Source organism: Monodelphis domestica, chromosome 3 (genome assembly GCF_027887165.1).
Source record: "Monodelphis domestica isolate mMonDom1 chromosome 3, mMonDom1.pri, whole genome shotgun sequence".
Classification (NCBI taxonomy): domain Eukaryota; kingdom Metazoa; phylum Chordata; class Mammalia; order Didelphimorphia; family Didelphidae; genus Monodelphis; species Monodelphis domestica.
Window position 1 is genome coordinate 316,685,422 of NC_077229.1, and position 18,537 is coordinate 316,703,958.

Below are 18,537 nucleotides of genomic sequence, written 5' to 3' on the forward strand. Positions count from 1 at the left end.
CTGAATTTTCAGTTTTATCCAACATGAGAGGAAAGAGGACTACTGCCCTTATTGAGTGAGTAAAGACTTTCTTGGATTCCTAAAAATGGCAACTGACCTCATTCAGTAATATTTCATCTACCCTAGCTAAGCCATCTGGTATGGAGTATATTGAAACTAGATTTATAGGCAAAAGACCTAGGTTTAAATCCTGGCTCTGCTATTTATAGGCTATGTGCCTTTAGGCCTCTGTTTCCTAATCTGGAAGAGGAGGCAAGAATGGACAATTAAGGGGGCAGCTGGATGGCTCAGTGGATTGAGAGCCAGGCCTAGAGACGGGAGGTCCTAGGTTCAAATCTGGCCTCAGACACTTCCCAGCTGTGTGACCCTGGGCAAGTCACCTGACCCCCATTGCCTAGCCCTTACCACTCTTCTGCCTTGGAGCCTATACACAGTATTGACTCCAAGACGGAAGGTAAGGGTTAAAAAAAAAAAGAATGGACAATTAGGGTTCCTCTAAACTCTATGATCCTGTGACTTGCTTTACTAAGATATTATGAGAATAAGCAAGATAATGTGTGGAAAACACTAGGAGTTTGATACAAAAGGGATATCTATTCAACAAGATTTTATTAAGTCCTTACAATGGGTAGCGTACTGTGTCAGACTCTGGGAAAATTAAGAAGAAGGAAAAAAAAACAGTCCTTGCTCTTAAGTAGCTTAACAAGCACTCATCATCAAAAAATAACTTTATCAAATCATTCAACTAAAATGGACTTTAAAATTCCATTCCCTTTCTGGCCTGATCTATGTTTCAAGCTAAATAAAATTAAAGAATCAGAAGACATCCAGAGGCATTATTACCACTCTCTTAAATTGTCATCTATCTCTTTTCATTGACTGGATCTACCATAATATTCCAAAAGACAATAGTCATCAGAGGTAAAATTGAGAATTGGCAATCACACAGGACTATATTGACAGTAGTTCTCTATTTTTTTTCCCTCAGGACCCTTCCACATTCTTAAAAATTATTAAAATAGCTTTTGTTTGTATGAATTATATCTATACCTTTTTAGTATATTAGAAATTCAAATGTCTTAGTATTATTATAAAAATAGTTTTCATCTCATGGATGCCCTGAAAGGCTCTCAATTCCTGAGAAATACTTTAAGAATCACTGTGCAAGGGTATAGCCATACCTTGAAATTACTAAGATGGCTCATGGTAGACACATCTATTTTTGAAGGAGGTGGAATCCTTTTTTTCATAGGATGTTCTTTGATCTGAGAAGGCTTGACAAGTTAGCAAGTAGGGGACACTGATAAGAAGAAGATCCATCTAGCAGGCATACAGGACTATCCTATTACCCTTCCAAAGGAATATCTCTGACACAAGAAAGGGAGCTTCTTATAAAAAAAAAAAGAGAGAGAGAGAGTCTACAGAGACCCTGTGATCATTGATCCATTGATTTCGTGGTAATGAAGTGCCCCATTGCTTGATTTCATCAAAAAGTGACTGAATGATTATGTGTCAGGATGTTATTGACATGCTTTGATCAGAGATTTAGTCTGCCTTCTTTATGGAGTAATTACAAGGAATGCACTTTGCAAACCTTAATATGCAATATAAATATATTGCAATTATCATTGGCAATCTCTGAGGTCCCTTACAACTCTTTATTTCTATGACACTATGATATGCTTCCAAGGTTGGTAAGACTGAACTCTCTGGGTTAGGCAATTTCCACTTCTCTGAAGCAAATCAGAAATTACAGAGGTATGGGGATGGTTCTTTTTTACCTTTCCCCCATCAAAAAAGCACTAAGAGAGAAGGCTATGTCACCTAATAGTCAGAAAATTTCCTTTCTGGAGATGCTCATGCTGCTTTCTGATTTTAGCATTTAGTACAGTCCTCAATGTCTTTACATTGAATATTGGCTATGAGAATCAGATTCAGAAAGAGAGAGAGAGAGGCAGGACAGATGATACTGCTAAATGACAATGCTATTTCTGTTCTGCTCTGCAGTGGGAATTCCTGATCCCAAACCATTAATTTTGTATGGGAATCGCGCATATGGAAAATCTCTGGTAAGTAAGATAAATTAAACTACCTATATCTACCATGCTATGCCTGTCCTCTGTTCCATGACCAGGGGTTGACAGTGTCCAGTGTTTTAGACTTGAGAGTGATAGAAAAGCATCTCACTATTAAATAGAAATCTCTGCTTTTAAAATGGTTGGTTTTACCTTGCTAGTTAGTTACATATCACTATCAACTCTCTTTTAAGCCAAAATTCAATTTTAATGCAACTAGTCTAATGCAGTAGGGAACCTTGCCAAATTGGTCACAAAGAGACAAGAGGATGTTTTTGTTCCTTCTTTTGTCACTGCCTCACACACAAAGTAGCCCGGATTGGGGGAGAGGGGCAGTCCTCCAGTTTGCCAAATCAAGCAATCAGTAACAAACGTCTATCTAATGCCTACTACCAGTCATTCACTAAATCATTTAGAGAATAGCTCATTAATTACCAGTTACATTTGAAGGAGTAATAAGATTTTCACAAGAAAACAAAACACCACTCAGCCTAATCACTTAGGATAAGTATTCCTTTTTTTCTTTTCTGCCAAGGACTTCTTTGGCATCTGAATAAATTCCACATCCTCTCTTTCATCTTGTAAACATTAATATCTCTTGTGCAGCCAGCCTGCCTTCCATTCTGTTTGGTGTTCAAAGCCCTTCATAACCTAGCCCCTTTCTACCTATTCAATTGTCTTAAACCTTACTCCTCAATGAGTATTCTTTGGGCCAGTGACACTGGCTTCCTGTGTTTTCTAGACTGTGTTTTCTAGACTTGGAGCATTTTCTAGTATCTGGAATGTTCTCTCTCCTCTGCTGTGACTTGATTTCTCTGGTTTTTCTAAGTCTCAGCTGAAATCCCACTTTACAGGAAGCTATTTTCCAATCCCTCTTAATGCTAGTACCTTTTCTCTTTTTTAATTATTTCCTATTTATCCTATCTATAGCTTGCTTTGTACATTTTTTGTTTGCATCCTATCTCCTCTACTAAATTATAAGCTCCTTGAAGGCAAATATTGTCTTTTGAATCTTTTGTATCCCCGGCACTTTGTACAGTACCTGAAACCTGGTAGGCTCTTTAAAATTCTTAATTCGAAGATATTTTATTTTCTCAATTACATGTAATAATAATTTTTAACATATATTTCCCAAAATTATAAAATTCAAACATTCTCCTTCCTTCCTTTCCCTCTTCCCTTCTCTGATGGTAAGCCATTTGATCTGGGCCAAATGTATATTATCATGCAAACCACACTTCCATACTGATCATTGTTATAAGACAGTCTCTCCCCCCCCCCCCAAATCCTAACCTTCCACCTTAGAATTAATACTGTGCTTTGGTTCCAAGGCAGAAGAGGTAAGGGCTAGGCAATAGGATGTGATTTGCCCAGGGTCACACAGCTAGGAAATATCTGAGGCCATATTTGAACCTGAAACCTCCCATCTCTAGGCCTGGCTCTCAAGCCACTGAACCACCCAGCTGTACCAAATAGTAGATTCTTAATAAATATTTATTGCCTGATTGGAGTCAAGCTTATAGTTTAAGATGACATGAGCTCAGAGGTGTGAAGAGATCCTGAAAAACCTCTATATAAACTATAAAGATTTTCAAAGATGACAGAAGTGAATATAGATCTTATCTAATCTAACTTTCTCATTTGATAAATGAGCAAACTGAGGCCAAGGGACTCAGCCAGAATCATAGAAGGCATCTGAAGAAGACAAAGAACTAGAATCCAGCTTTTCTAATTGCCAGTACAGGGGCTTTTTTCAAATGTTCACCTATTTGACTTTGAGCTCAGCTTCCCAATTCTCTACCTTCTTAACTGTTAAAAGGAATTTAGTAATTACACTCTGTCTCCTCAGGAGCAGAATTCTTGTGTCAGAGGAAGGATTTTAATTTGTATGCTGTCTCCTTAAGAGACAGTATCAGACAGCTCTTGCCTTCTGTCTCTTTTAAGAGGCAGTAGCAGGGGTGCAGCTGGGTAGCTCAGTGGATTGACAGCCAGGCCTACAGACAGGAGGTACTAGGTTCAAATCTGACCTTAGACACTTCCCAGTTGTGTGACCCTGGGCAAGTCACTTAACCCCCATTGCCTAGCCCTTACCATTCTTCTGCCTTGGAACCAATACACAGTTTAAAAATGGGTTAAAAAAAAAAAAGAGGCAGTAGCAGACAGATTTGGATTCTGTCTCTTTAAGAGAAAACTACAAAACAGGGAAAAAAATCAGTTAGAAAAACTTCACGTTGCTTTGGCTTCGCTCTGTCAGGAATATCTGGCAGTTGGCTGTTTAGGGTTAGAATTTATATATGAAGTTAAGAAAGAAGTCTATCTCTGAGGGTTTTCTTCTCAGCACCTTGAGGGGGAAGGGCCTGACCCTAAGGGCTCTCCTCAAAACTTGAGGGTGAAGAGGGGCTGTCTGTGTCACTGTGACATGCAGTTTCCACCAATGACCATTTGAATTTCTGATACTTAGTTAAGGAGGTTAAAGAAGATTTTATTAATTAGCATAGTTTAGTTATATAGAGAATATTATTTTAGATAGTGAGAGTAAGTTTAAGGAGGACTGTCCTGTCAGGCAAGAAGAAACTGAAAAGAAAGCAATTAGATTTGGGGGATTTATTTAGAAATGTTAGTATAGGATTAGAATTTAAGACATAATATAAGAATTATAAGATATACTTTCCTATTTTCCTACTTCCCATTTCCTATCCCTATTCTACTAATAATAAATAAGTTGATGGTGGTGTACCAAACTGCTTCTGGCCTTCTATCCACTGCCTAAAAATAATTTTACCCATAGTAGCTTTAGTTTGACCAGAACATAATCCTACTCACTCTTTATCCTCACCCACTCCCCCCAAAAAATCAAGCCAATTCTCCAAACTATTATTTCATTTGATCCTCAACAACTGTCCATCAGGTAGATTGGTTGTGTACCATCATCCCAATTGGACAAATGAAGTAATTTGCTCAAGTTCATATAGCCTATGAGTTGATCCTGGGCTCTCACTTCGGAAACCAAAGGAAGAAGGATGACAACCACAATAACTAGGGAGCCTGAAGGACTGTAACACTTAGCCTCAGGATCAAACATTGTCCTCAGAAGGGTGACAGCAGCCACTATGGCTTGGGGGATCAGGAGGATTGGGTGGTGATGATGGCAATAACTATAAAGTAGAAGACAGAGAACAGAAATCAAAGATGGCAGCCTCAGAAGGGAAGATGTGGAATGACTCAAAACCCTCACATATCCCTGTAAGCTATGTGACCACCATGGTACATGATGGCAAAATGGACAGTATGCTGAGTGCGGAATTGGGAAAACATTAGCTTGAATCTAGCCTCAGATACTTGCTATCAATGTGTCCTTGGGCAAGTGACAACCTCTGTTTGCTTCAGTTCTCTCAACTATAAAATAGCAATCATAAGAGGATCTGTCTCCCAGGGTTATTGCAAGGATCAATAAAATAATATTTGTAAAGTGCTTAGTGTAATGCCAGCCACATAGCAAATGCTATATAAATGCTAGTTATACTTATCATTATGATTCTTACTGGAAAGAACACCAATCTGGTCTTAGAGGCAACAGATCTGAATTTGAATTTCAGCCCTGATACTTATTTTGCTATGTTGCAAGTCAGTTAACCTCCTTCTGCCTCCGTTTTGCATTCTATAAAATGGAAATAATAGTACTTACACTCCTTCTATCACAGAGTTTACAGAATCAAGTGCTTTGTCAGTCCTTAGATGCACAGAAATATGATCTGTTGTTTCTTTAGAAGTTGGACGGAGAGAAACTGTTATATCAGTCCGAACAAGAGGTGGTAAAGACCTTGACTTGGTAACGGCTATAGAATGGAGACAAAGTCACTAATCTAATAGTCTTTTCAAATGAAAAATTAATATTTAAATTCAACAACAAATTTTTTCAAAGGGGGGTGAAGAAGAAGGAAAAGTCAAAGATGGGTCTAAGCACCAAAACTCTTTCTTCATTTCATGCTAGCAATTTCATCAAATGATTGTTTGTCCCCGTTCAGCTTTTTCTCTCATCCTTTTTGTTCAGTTTAAAAGTCTCCCTTTTTACCAGCCAATGTGACTAGAAACATGGGTTTATAGCTGCATCCTGATGGTTTTCTTGTGTTCTTCTGCCTGGCACAGATACCCCAGACCTCCCTCTCTGTGCCCAGGATCACCGTGAAACAGCCTCCTGTCAGTGAAGTAGCAGCAGCAGAAGAAAGTGGTCGAACTCTGACAAAAGAGTAAGTTCATTGGGTTTTTGAGGCTGCTCGGTCTGAGATAACAGCTTCATGGCAAAAGCCTGTCTGGAAAGAGACAGAGGAGAAGCAGGTGGTCTGGGTCAGAGGTCATCCAGTGACTCAAAAACTTTGTCCATTATAGATCGCCTTCAAATGAGTGCAATAAATTTTTGCTCTCTAGAAAGCTACCCCATCATTTATTTCCCCAGGATTGGTCTGAAGTACTTTTTGATAAAAAGTAATTCCATTTATTTGGGCATCTATTTTAGAGGGTCAACTCTTGGGAGATGGATATATATCAATTTGGTTTTATTTTTGTTAATTTTTTTAAGCCAGTCAACACTTATTAAACATTTTCTAGGTGCTGGGCCCTGGACTATCAATTTGGTTTTATTTTTAATTTTTTTAAAAGGCCAGTCAACATTTATTAAGCATTTTCTAGGTGACAGGCCCCTGAGCAGGAGATATGGGGGGGAAATAAAGGCAAAAACAGTCTCTGCCTTCAAGGAGTTCATATTCTAAAGGAAGAGACAATGTATAAACTATGTAACTATGTAAATACAAGATATATCACCTTCAGGGGCTCAAATAATTTGTATCAAAATTACTTTCTGAATTAAAGCAAGGGTTCCTCATCAAGGGTAAAGAAAACACCATGTGGGGGACAGTGTGGTGGCTCAATGGATTGAGAGCCAGGCCTAGAGAAGGAAGGTTCGAGGTTCAAATTTGGCCTCAGACACTTCTTAACTGTGACCTGGGGCAAGTCACTTAACCCCATTGCCTAGCCCTTGCCCTTATGCCTTAGAGATGTTACTAACAGAAAATAAGATGTTTTTTTTTTAATAAATAAAAATAAGAGAGAATTTATTATTTTTTCATTCTGAAAGTAATAGGGAACCACTAAAGTTTATTAAGTGAGGAAAAGTGGGGTGATCTGGCCAGTCCTGAATCTTTGGAAGGTCACTTGGAAAGATGAGTGGAGGGTGGACTTTACTGGGGAAGAAACAAGTTAGGGAGAACTACTATAAAGCTAACGACCACCAGGTATGGACTGCCAAGGTGGAAAAAAGCTATTTCCTTGTCCTTTTAATACCTCACCAAGGGTGGAAGATGCTAAATAAGAGTCTTTGAGTCAAGGTAATTTAAGTCAAATTAAAACACTAGTATATGCTCAGTAGGACTTTGACATATACCAAGAGGGATAGAAGAGAGTCTCTTGCTCCCATTTACACTCTACCTTTGTTACAAGGGAATCACTTTAAAAGACTGATATATATTAATTTAAGGTCGCCAAGGAATCAGCTATGTAATTCCTAAATGAAAAACTCAAGTCAGCCGTCAGCCTTTTTTGGAGTTTAATTACAATAGGAGTAAGAAAGGAATTAGAGATATATAGAGAGAGAGAAGGGAATAGGGCTTAAATACCCCTTCTGTTTAGGCTGGGCCAAAAGGCCCAAGCCCTTAGATAGCTGGGGCAAAGAAAAGAGATCAGTCCCTATTACTTACGTGTCCAAAATGGAGAAACAGTCTCAGAGGCCCCCACCTTCAGCTTCCTTCAGAGCAAGCTTCCTCAGAGCCCAGGAACCACACCGACCAAAAAATCAACCTCCTCTCCAGTCTCCAGACCCTCCTATCTTTAAGGACACCATCCAAGTTGCCTCCCCTCATTCCTCACATCTACCAATCACTCTTCATCAATTTCCCTGTCAATGGAGGCTCTTGCTTAACCCAGGACCGCCCAGAGGTTTCTGGCTTTTGCACATGTCTTTTGAAGGTCATATTTTTCAAATGATTAAATCTATACTCCTTTGCTACAGCCCTTTCTAAATCCTGTTAACTTGAGTATGGTAGAGATTGGAATAATTAAATTTTGATCTAGGCTGCAGCCCTTACTCAATCCTATTAGGACTGAATAGGGTGGAGATTGATTCCAAGTATCTCCATTGTATCAATTCTAAATCAATCAAGACTCAAAGAAATTCCTGTTCTATGCTTAAGCATAGGTCAAAGTCCTTTCCATTGTTCAGCAAAGGGTTTCTGTCCTAAAGTAATCTTAAGTAGGGAGGAGAAGGAACCTCCCATGCCAATGGAGTTCCCATTCCAATAGACTATCAGTAAGAAATTTTCCAAGTATGAAATATCCCAATGGTGAAATTTTCAACAATTATAAGTCTAAGGAAATTTGAGGTTTACAATCCCCCCTGATGATCATTGGGAGACTAGTCTCCCCATTGATCATTTAACATAATCATTTTGTAGTTCTAAATTCACTTCTAACTAAAGATATACACAATATTCAATTTTCTAAGAGAAATTAGAATAGTGAGAGAGGAAATAGAAAAGAAAAGAAAGCAAAACCAATGTTTGCTAGGCGCATTGACAGAAAGCCAAATTAGGGGCAGTCCCTTTTGGCATAAATGTTACAATAAATGTTCAATCAAAAGTTCAGTCCAATCAATCACATCCAAAGTTCATTCTTGATCTTCTTGATGAAGTGTAGGTTTTTGGCATCTTTCTGCAACAGTTCATTCTCTGGATATAAAAGTTTCAAGCTTCTTTCTTGAAGATCTTTTCTTGAACAAAATCAAAATCTTTGAATTTTTTATAAAAGTAAAATCTTAAACAAAAGTCTTGGATTTTTATAAAAATAAAATCTCAAACAAAAAAAATTCAAAAATTCTTAGATTTTAAATTAAAATACAATCCCCCCTGAAGTAAGTATTAAAAAAAAAAAATATCAAGTTAAGCTCAGAATGCAATGTTCAGGTATGGGGTTGTATGTGTCAATTATCAAAAAAATAGAAAAATAATCAAAAACATAAGAAAATTTCAAAATAGACCTTGTATAGGTCCAGTTTAAAGTAATTTCTATCCCACAAGTATGTAGGACAGAATGCAGTAATATTTCACTTAGCCATTTGTAGCCAAGACTACAGGAAGTTGCCATAATATAAGAAGAAAAGAATTAGAATTCTATTTTGATGGGGAAATGTCATTCCCTTGTCTGATTTTTTTTCCTTCAGAGATATAGGGAGCCAGCATGATAGTCAAGCTTTGTACTTGTTTGAGTACTTCGAAAGGAGTGTAGATACAAGGAAGTCCTACGACTTAAACATAAGTTAAGCGTCGCAACCTTGAGTCTCACTTTAATATTTCATGTGTGCTCTATTGGCACTATTCAGGTTTAGTCTGTGCTTCTTGTTTTTATCCCTTTTCCTGGAATCAGACACAAACATTAATCACAGTCCTATAATATTTTATCAATAAATGGCAGGTTCCCATAGTTTAAAGCTTTTAGGCATATATTGATATTATAGCAAGAGTATATATATTAACTTGTATTACTGCAGGGAAAAAAATAATATTAATATTAATTATGTGTACCTTCAGTACAAAAAAATGAGAAAAAAATCAAATATTCTGATCAAAAAATAAAAAGAAATAAGAAAAAATAAGGAAAAAAAATCAGTAATTCAATATATTCTTGAAAAAAAAACATCCATTTGTCTATGGATTATTATCTCCAATTCATATGATAAGATAGAGTCACAATTCATATGATAGGATAGAGTCAATCAGTCTCAGCAGAAGATGCTTTCTTCACATGTGAGCAGTGAATCCAAGAGTCTCTTTCTCCAATCTTTATAGATGTTGGAGTAGTTAATAATATTTGGAATGGTCCTTCCCATGAAGGTTGAGTTGCTCCAGTTCGCTTGAAATTCTTGATATAAACTTTATCTCCTGGGTTCAGGTCATGCAGAGAAAAGTCTAATGGTCCAGCTTGTACTGCAGCTCCGGATTCATGAAGTTCACGTAGTTTGTGCTGTAACTCCTGTATATAGGAAGCAATAGTAATATCTCCCCCTAATAGCGATGTATAAGCCGGGGAGAAAGGCTTAGCCTGTATAGGCGGATGTCCAAAAAGCATCTCAAATGGTGAAATATGTAAGTCTCCTCTAGGCCTGCTTCTAAGATAAAATAGGGCCAGAGGGAGAATTTCAGGCCATTTTAAATGGGTCTCAGTGCATAATTTGCCAATCATAGTCTTAAATTCTTTATTCATCCTCTCCACTTGGCCTGAGCTCTGGGGGTGATATGGAACATGGAATTTTGGAGTTATCCCCAAGCAAGAATATATTTGATTTAAGACAGAATCGGTAAAATGACTCCCTCTATCGGAGTCAATACGTGCTGGTAGGCCAAAACGAGGAATAATTTCTTTTAAAAGTATCTTTGCAACAAAATCTGCTGTGGCTCGGGTCGTAGGAAATGCTTCTGGCCATCTGGTTAGTTGATCTACAATTACTAGACAAAATTTATAACGTCCAGCCTTTGGCATTGTTATGAAATCTATCTGTAGATGTTCAAAAGGTGTGTAAGCCAGAGGACGTCCCCCAAAGGCTTTTCCACGATATGCATGTTGGTTATATGCCTGGCAAATAGGACAGGCTGAACATACTTTAGAGGCTACAGTAGTTATACCAGGGGCTATCCATACTCTCTTGACAGAGTCCACGATGCCCTGGGTGCCAAAATGACCATTTTTATGAATAGATTGGCAAATTTGGTTATAGAAACTTCTAGGGAGCAGGGGTTTTCCTTCAGGTGACACCCATACTCCATTAATTTGTTTTGCTTTAAATTTTTGTTTCCATTTTTCCACTTCCTTTTCATTATAGGAGAGTGATAAATTTAAATTATCAGTGGTTGTTAATGTTAAAATTAATCCAGGTCCTTCTATGGCTGCTAGTTTTGCAGCGGCATCTGCTCGGTCATTTCCTCTAGAGACAGGGTCAGAGCCACCTATATGGGCAGAGCAATGAACTACAGCTAGGGCTTTAGGCAGTTTGAGAGCAGAAAGAACTTCATTAATAATTTCTGCATTAGCTATGGATTTTCCAGCTGAGGTTAAAAATCCTCTTTGGAGCCATAGCATCCCGACTGAGTGACAAATGCCGAAAGCATATCTAGAATCCGTATAAATTGTTGCCTTTTTATCCTTGGCAATTATACAAGCTTGTTTTAGAGCTATGAGTTCTGCTCCTTGAGCGCTAATGTTAGAAGGTAGTGAAGCTGACCATTCAGTGGCAAATTCTGAGACTACGGCAGCTCCAGTGTAACGTATGCCATCCCTCATAAAAGAGGAACCATCGGTAAATAAAATCAGATCTGCATTTTCTAAGGGAGTGTCCAAGAGATTATCTCGAGGCTTTTCTGCCATGGACACTAATGTTTCACAGTTATGTAGTGGTTCTCCTGAAGTGGGTAAATCTGGAAGCAAGGTGGCAGGGTTAAGAGTTGAACAGCGTTTCAAGGTAATATTTTCACTATTTAATAAGGTTATTTCATACCTTGTAATTCTCTGATCCGAGAATGCCTGTGTTCTATGTTTTACCAATAATGCTTCAATCTCATGTGGGCACATTATTGTTAATGGACATCCCAATACTAAATCAACGGTTTTTGTTACTAGTAAGGCTGTAGCAGCTACTCCTCTAAGGCATGGTGGTGCTCCTGCTGCTACTGGGTCTAGTTGGGCAGAATAATAAGCAATTGGGCGCTGAGAAGGTCCCAAAGTCTGAGTTAACACACCAGAGGCTACTCCTCTTCGCTCATGCACATATAAAGTAAATGGCTTGTTGTAATCTGGGATGCCTAGAGCAGGGGCAGACATGATAGCCTTTTTCAGATCTGTTAGAGCTGACAAGTGTTCAGGCTCTAATTTGAGGGGTTCAGGAACCGAATCCTTTGTTAATGCCAAATTGGACACCAGCTATCACCTGTGCGTAACATTCCATCTCCAGTGTCTGTGCATTCCCACAGACCATCTCCCATGTACATCCTTCTTACCTCCACCTCTCAGAAGCCTCCTCTTCCATCAAGATTCAACTCCAAGGCTCCTTCCTTAATTAACCTATCTGTAAGATAGAATATACTATAGTGCATGCACAGGATCTAGCAATAGAAATTAAACATGAAGGCAGGGACTGACCCACTGTTAATCGTTCTATTCTTGGAGCCTGGCAGAGTGCCTTACGTTATCGAACACTCAGTCGATGTCTGTCAAACTCAATTGCATCTATGAAACAGAGCTTCCCTACAAGGAGTTTACAGTCTAGTTAGGAAACAGATGTAACCATGAATCCAAGATCAGATGTGATCGTGTGTCAAGATGAGTGAGTTGAAAAATAAATGCTATTTAAGAATTTTAAAACTGGTGAGATCAGTGTAAACCAAAACCATTTGGCCAACTAGAAGAATCTGTCAGAAAGACTTAAAAACAGATTTGAATCATTAACCAACACCTGAGAGCTAAGCCACAAGAGTCACAGCCTAGAGACTTTCCCTACAGTTGAGCTGCATATTACTTTGCATCCTTATAGTCATAGTTGATTGCTCAATGTAAATGAATGCATTTGAAAACAGTCTAGGCAACTGGTTCTAATACACTTACATTTGCATTTGTTTCATGACACCAGAAACTGAAAAAAAAAATGTCAACCTTCCCTCCCCCCCCCCATTTCCCCAGTTGCTGTCCAGTTTTTTCAGTCGTGTCTGACTCTTCATGATCTCATTTAGGGTTTTCTTGGCAAAGATACTGGAGTGGTCTGCCATATCTTTCTCCAGCTCATTTGACAGATGAGGAAACTGAGGCAAATAAGGTTAAGAGACTTTGCTCATGTCAAATTTGAACTCAGGGCTTCCTGACTCCTGGTTCAGTGCTCCATTCACTGCAGTAACCAACATTCAATTCCATTCAACAAACATTTAGTAAATATCTACCATTTGCAAGCCACCATACTAGGCACTATGGATCCTGAAGTACTTCACAGTCAGCTGGGGGAATGTGATGTACACAAATAAATAGGATACATGGTAACTCCTTATGAGTAAGAACTTTTTCATTCTTTATATGTTTTCCCAAGAAGTACCTGGCACATAGTAGGTGCTTTAAAAAAATCCTGGATGACTGATTTTTTATTAAAGATAGAACATGATAGGGATGAAGGAGAATTCAAGAAAAATTTGAGGCTAAAAAGGTCACTTTCAACTCTTGGCATCAGAGAAGTCTTTTTGAAGGAGGTGATGTCTAAATGAAGCCCTGTAGAAAGTGAGAATTTGAAATGGCTGAGTAAGGTGGGAGTACCTTCAATCAATAGTTCAATAGGCTCTGGAAATACAAAGAAAGGCTGAAAAAGGAAAAAAAAGAAAAGGAAAACCATGGTCCCTTCCTTCTAAGAGATCATAAAATAATGAAGGAGAAAAAAGCAAATAACTATGTAAGTGGGCCTGCATATAGTGTACACACACACACACACACACACACACACACAGAGAGAGAGAGAGAGAGAGAAAGAGAGAGAGAGAGAGAGGAGAGAGAGAGAGAGAGAGAGAAAGAGAGAGAGAGAGAAGAGAGAGAGAGAGAGAGAGAGAGAGAGAGAGAGAGAGAGAGAGAGAGAGAGAGAGAGCCACACAAATAAATAGAATGGAGGGCCTACAGCCAGAAAAAAATCACCTTCTCTAGTTCAAATCTGGCCTAATTCATTTAGATTTATGACCCTGGGCAAGTCACTTAACCCTATTTGCCTCTGTTTCCTTACTTGTAAAATGGGCTGGAGAAGAAAACAGCAAACCATTCCAGTATCTTTGCCAAGAAAACCCCAAATAAAAAGGGAAGAATAACAGTAATACCAACTGTCAAATGACCAAAAAAAAAGGAAAGAAAAGAAAAAAAACCCAAATAGGGCCACAAAGAGTCAGACATGATGAGAAAATATCTAAAGGCCTGGGTATATACTCTGACTACAGTGTTTGAAACACAATGAATAACAATAGTAATAACAATGCCAATAATAATTTAATAATATTTATTAGTTTATAAAAAGGCTAGAAATGGAGGTTGGGGTCAGATTTGGGGGGGTTCTAAATCCTAAGCTATGAGTGGCAATAGGAAGAACCGAAAGTTTTTTCAACATTGAAAAAGTAGGCTCCAGTGAAGGTAGTCTGGCCACCTCCCTTGTTGGCATCAGTCTGAGGAAAGGGCAGTAGGAGGACAGGGGCAGAAGGGTTTCTTTTCCATCTCAGGAAAGGGGAATTCCTGATGCAAAGGGAGAGAGACTGATCACTGATCACTGATCAAGATTACTATTTCAAGATGAAACAGAGAATATAAATTATTTGTTTCTTCTTCCACCCCTCTCTTTAGACCTAGAAGACTGCCCAGAAAAATGCCTGAAGATGATCCAGCCTTCCCCCAGGGAGCAGAAGCCTCTGTGCCACTGACAGGCAGAACTAGCTGTGGAACCCCCAACATTCTCCGGAAAATGTGGCTGAAGCACAAGAAGAAGTCAGAGTATTTGGGAGCCACAAACTGCGCCTTTGAGGCTGACTGAAAGGTGTCCCTCCTTCCTGGAGCTGCTGAGTAATTCAGATTGCTGAAAATTCAGATTGTTTTTGCAGAGGCAAGGATACTTTCCAGCTCCAAATACTAGAATCTTCTAATAACCTAATCATACAAGGTGTTGAATCACATCCCCCCTCTCTTAGTGCATAATCCAGAATATATCATTATTCCTTCCTTTTTCATACATTTACCTCCTTGAGAGGGAGGAAAAGGATTCCCCTCAAAGACAAGATATAACATTTATAAGATCTATTTAAGAGATCTTTTTAGAAGCAGTCACAAGCCTGAAAGGGATCTTGAGGTGATGTGTACACCCTTCACCTATTTTCCAACATGACTTTGTCTGAAGCAAACTTCTCCTTCCTATTTTTAAAGACCTTCATAAGAGATTTCCTCTCCTCTGGTTTCTCATCTAAAAAATAAAGGGGTTGGATTAGCTCAAGAAGTTTTAATCTAGGGTCTTTGACCTTTTTAAAAATATGTATATTATGATAACTATATTTCAGTATAATTGATTTCCTTTATAATTCTTTTTTTTTTTAACCCTTACCTTCCGTCTTGGAGTCAATACTGTGTATTGGCTCCAAGGCAGAAGAGTGGTAAGGGCTAGGCAATGGGGGTCAAGTGACTTGCCCAGGGTCACACAGCTGGGAAATGGCTGAGGCCAGATTTGAACCTAGGACCTCCCGTCTCTAGGCCTGGCTCTCAATCCACTGAGCTACCCAGCTGCCCCCTTCCTTTATAATTCTATATATTTTATCTTATGTACTTAACAACAATATTCTGAGAAGGGGGTCTGTAGGTTTCACCAGCCTGCCAAAGGAGTCCTCAACACAAAATAAGTAACAATAAAATAGGTGAAGAACCCTGGGATTAGATGATTGAGCTCTAAGATCCCTCCACATCCAAGTCTTCCACTTTCCTCAATAATCTGTTGCCCTGTTCTCCATTCTGATGTCATTATAAGGAATGGATGTTGAGTCATAAGTGAGCACAATGATCTTTGCTATTCCTGTTAGCACATTTACTTGTTTATTCATTCCTCTTTAATGAATATTCATATCTGGTATGACAAAGCACCAAAAGATATTCCTTTACCAACTCTAATATCAGCTTCAGTCTGTCATCAAGATGTTTCTGTCAGTCCTTTGGCACCATTGCATGAGTGAATTCTTAGTTCTTCTATGTGCCAGTTCCTGAAGAATTGAGTGGTGAAAATCAAAATATTTGAAAGGGGGGGGGGAGGGAATAGTGGGGGGAAGTAATAACTTATATTTGTAAAGGACTTTAAACTTTTCAAAATATTTTCATTATTTCATTTCATCCTCTCCAAATTCCTGATAGGCAGATAGATAAGTCTTATTGTCCCTATTTTACAGATGGGAAAATCTAGGGTACAGAGTTTATTTAAGTGACTTACTTGCCTATGATCAAACAACCCAGTAAAACTCAAACTCAAATCTCAACTTTTTTTTCATGACATCATGCTAAGGAATGAAGAATTTGTCTTTGCTCAAACACTATAACCCAAGTATATATGACTTTGTTCCTATCCTTCATCGTGTATGTGTGTGTGTATGTGTGTGTGTGTGTGTGTGTGTGCGCGCGCGCGCGCGTGCTCGCCTCTTCCCCTTTCCTGCAAAATGGGAAAAATAATGCCTGCTCCCTCAATATTTCCAACTACACTTTCTGGCATGTGTTTGTATAAAACAAGGCTACACATGCATTTACACACACATACATTTCTTCAGTCTTTAAAATTAATCTTTGACCAAAGAAAATAAATACTTTTTAGTGAACTCCGCAGTATCATAGAGAAAATCAGTTTTCATATTTGGTAAAAGAGATGACCAATAATTCATTGTCTTTTTTTTTTGTCAGTGGAAATTGGAAGAATGATCTTTTTTTTCTAAGTATTCTGCTTCAAAATTAAGATGACCTCTACTTTTCGGATCACCCCCTTTTTGATCAGGTTGAGAATGTGACTACTAATGTTTTATTACTTTTACACAACATTCTTTACCACCACTGCATTGATTCCCACCTAAAGTCCCAAAGTCTTGTTTGGGCTATTAGTCAGAATGTATAGAACAAAGAACAAGGCTTTGACCCATTCCCACATCACATAATACCAAGCTATTTAAAAAATAAAACATCCCCAAAACTACCACAGTCTAATACCCTCAAAGTGTGACAAGCAAGGGAAGAAAACCACCTGGGCAACTTATTCTGGTTAAATAGTCATTGCCTTTTGCAATCCTAGATTTGCAGCTAGAAAGATCTTTAGAGAATCATGCTGCACTCACACAGTAAGCAGCATGGCCTGTACCCCAAGAACACAGCTCACTGAAGTGTGACTCAACCTTCGTACTTCCTTCCCCCAAGTATTCTCAGCTTGCCTGGCTTACCACTGAATGCTCTGAACCAGAAAGTTCAGAAGAGAGCTTAGAATACAAAGATAAAAATCAGAGCAACCTCTTCCCTCAAAGGAATTTCCATTCTACTGACATCCATGTCCTGGTTCCCATATGGGATTTAGATCCATTTCTTAAGGCCCCCACTGCCAAAAGGATATAGTTAATATGGGACCATTCATCTTCCCCAGTCCTCAGTGTTTCTTTGTCCCTAAAGTCTCGGATCAATCACAAATTTAACAGTAGACTGGCCTAACCTGACCCATCAAAGCATGAGGAAGAAACAGAACTATAACTCCATATCTTATGGTCTAATCCACCAAATTCAAATTGTTAGAACCTGCCTATATTCTGCAAGTGTAATTCTTAACCTTCAGCATCAAGTACTGTGATAAAAGCCTCCTTTGATTTCTAAATAATGGCACATTTAAGTTCTCAAAGATTTGGGTATAGAAAGATTGGAATGAAACCAGGGATCTGTACCCAATCTACCAACCAATAGCTGGAGATGTTATCTATTTTTGTTTTAATTTATAACAAATGCCTGTACTTATACATGGATATTTATGCAAAATGTAACCTTTTTTTTTTCAAAATGTAAGTTATTTAATATTTATTTATATAATGCCAATGGAATACTGTTCTCATGTGGTAAATATTTTGTCTCAGCCATTCAGATAAAAGTAGTAGGTGTGCTTTGTGTATGACATGAATAAAAACAATAGGAAATGCAGGGGCATGTGTAATCCTTTTTGGATGAATGACAAACTCCTTTTCGATCATCCATGGAAGGAAAAGAAATATGAATCTAAGTCTGCCATTGCCCCTTTTCCTAAGTTAGAATGGACCAAAGGATATAAAACATTCTTTCCATTGTCTGTTTTTAATATTACCAACCCTGCTCAGGAAGTGCTTCAGCTCTGAGTTAACATAAGAGCCCTCTTTTCCTTTCTGATTTGTTCTACAACCCTAAACCCTCAGTCAGCAGGAAAAGTCCCAGAACACACTGACAATTCAGCTGCCTGGCTAGGTCTCTGAAAACTGGAGATGAGTGATGCCAGCTCTGATGCCCATTTCACACTCAGCCCCATCTGGAACTTCCTGTATGAATAATGCCCCAGCCACTTGCTGAAGACAAGGCCAGCTTCCAGGTTGGTCGGTCTGGGTGGCGTCTCCATTCAGAATGACCAAAGCTGGTGTTTTCTCATGCCAGAGGAATCAGAATTTCCAGGACTTGTAGGGAAAGAAAATAGCCTCTGTTAGGATCAAGTCCAGTAAAATACTTCAGTTCTTACCAGGGCTCTTTGAAGCAAATCTTTTCTTTCCCAGCCCACAAATCCCCTGTAGAATTTGCAGATGGGCAGGGGGTAGGAAAAGCTGTCTCAGATGAAAGAACAAGT

The 18,537-nt window shown here is 38.6% G+C and overlaps 1 protein-coding gene across 2 annotated transcripts in view; it reads left to right on the top strand.

Annotated features, from left to right (window-relative positions):
- Positions 1 to 17,870, top strand: part of VXN (vexin) — a 63,999-nt gene extending 46,129 nt beyond the window's left edge. For both annotated transcript variants that reach the window (XM_056823990.1, XM_001379019.4), the window contains exons 4-6: positions 2,008 to 2,069; positions 6,222 to 6,322; positions 14,526 to 17,870. In XM_056823990.1, the coding sequence (XP_056679968.1) occupies positions 2,008 to 2,069; positions 6,222 to 6,322; positions 14,526 to 14,712 (350 nt within the window). In that variant the 3' untranslated portion in view covers positions 14,713 to 17,870. The remainder of the gene's footprint in view (positions 1 to 2,007; positions 2,070 to 6,221; positions 6,323 to 14,525) is intronic.
- Positions 17,871 to 18,537: the final 667 nt, after the last annotated feature.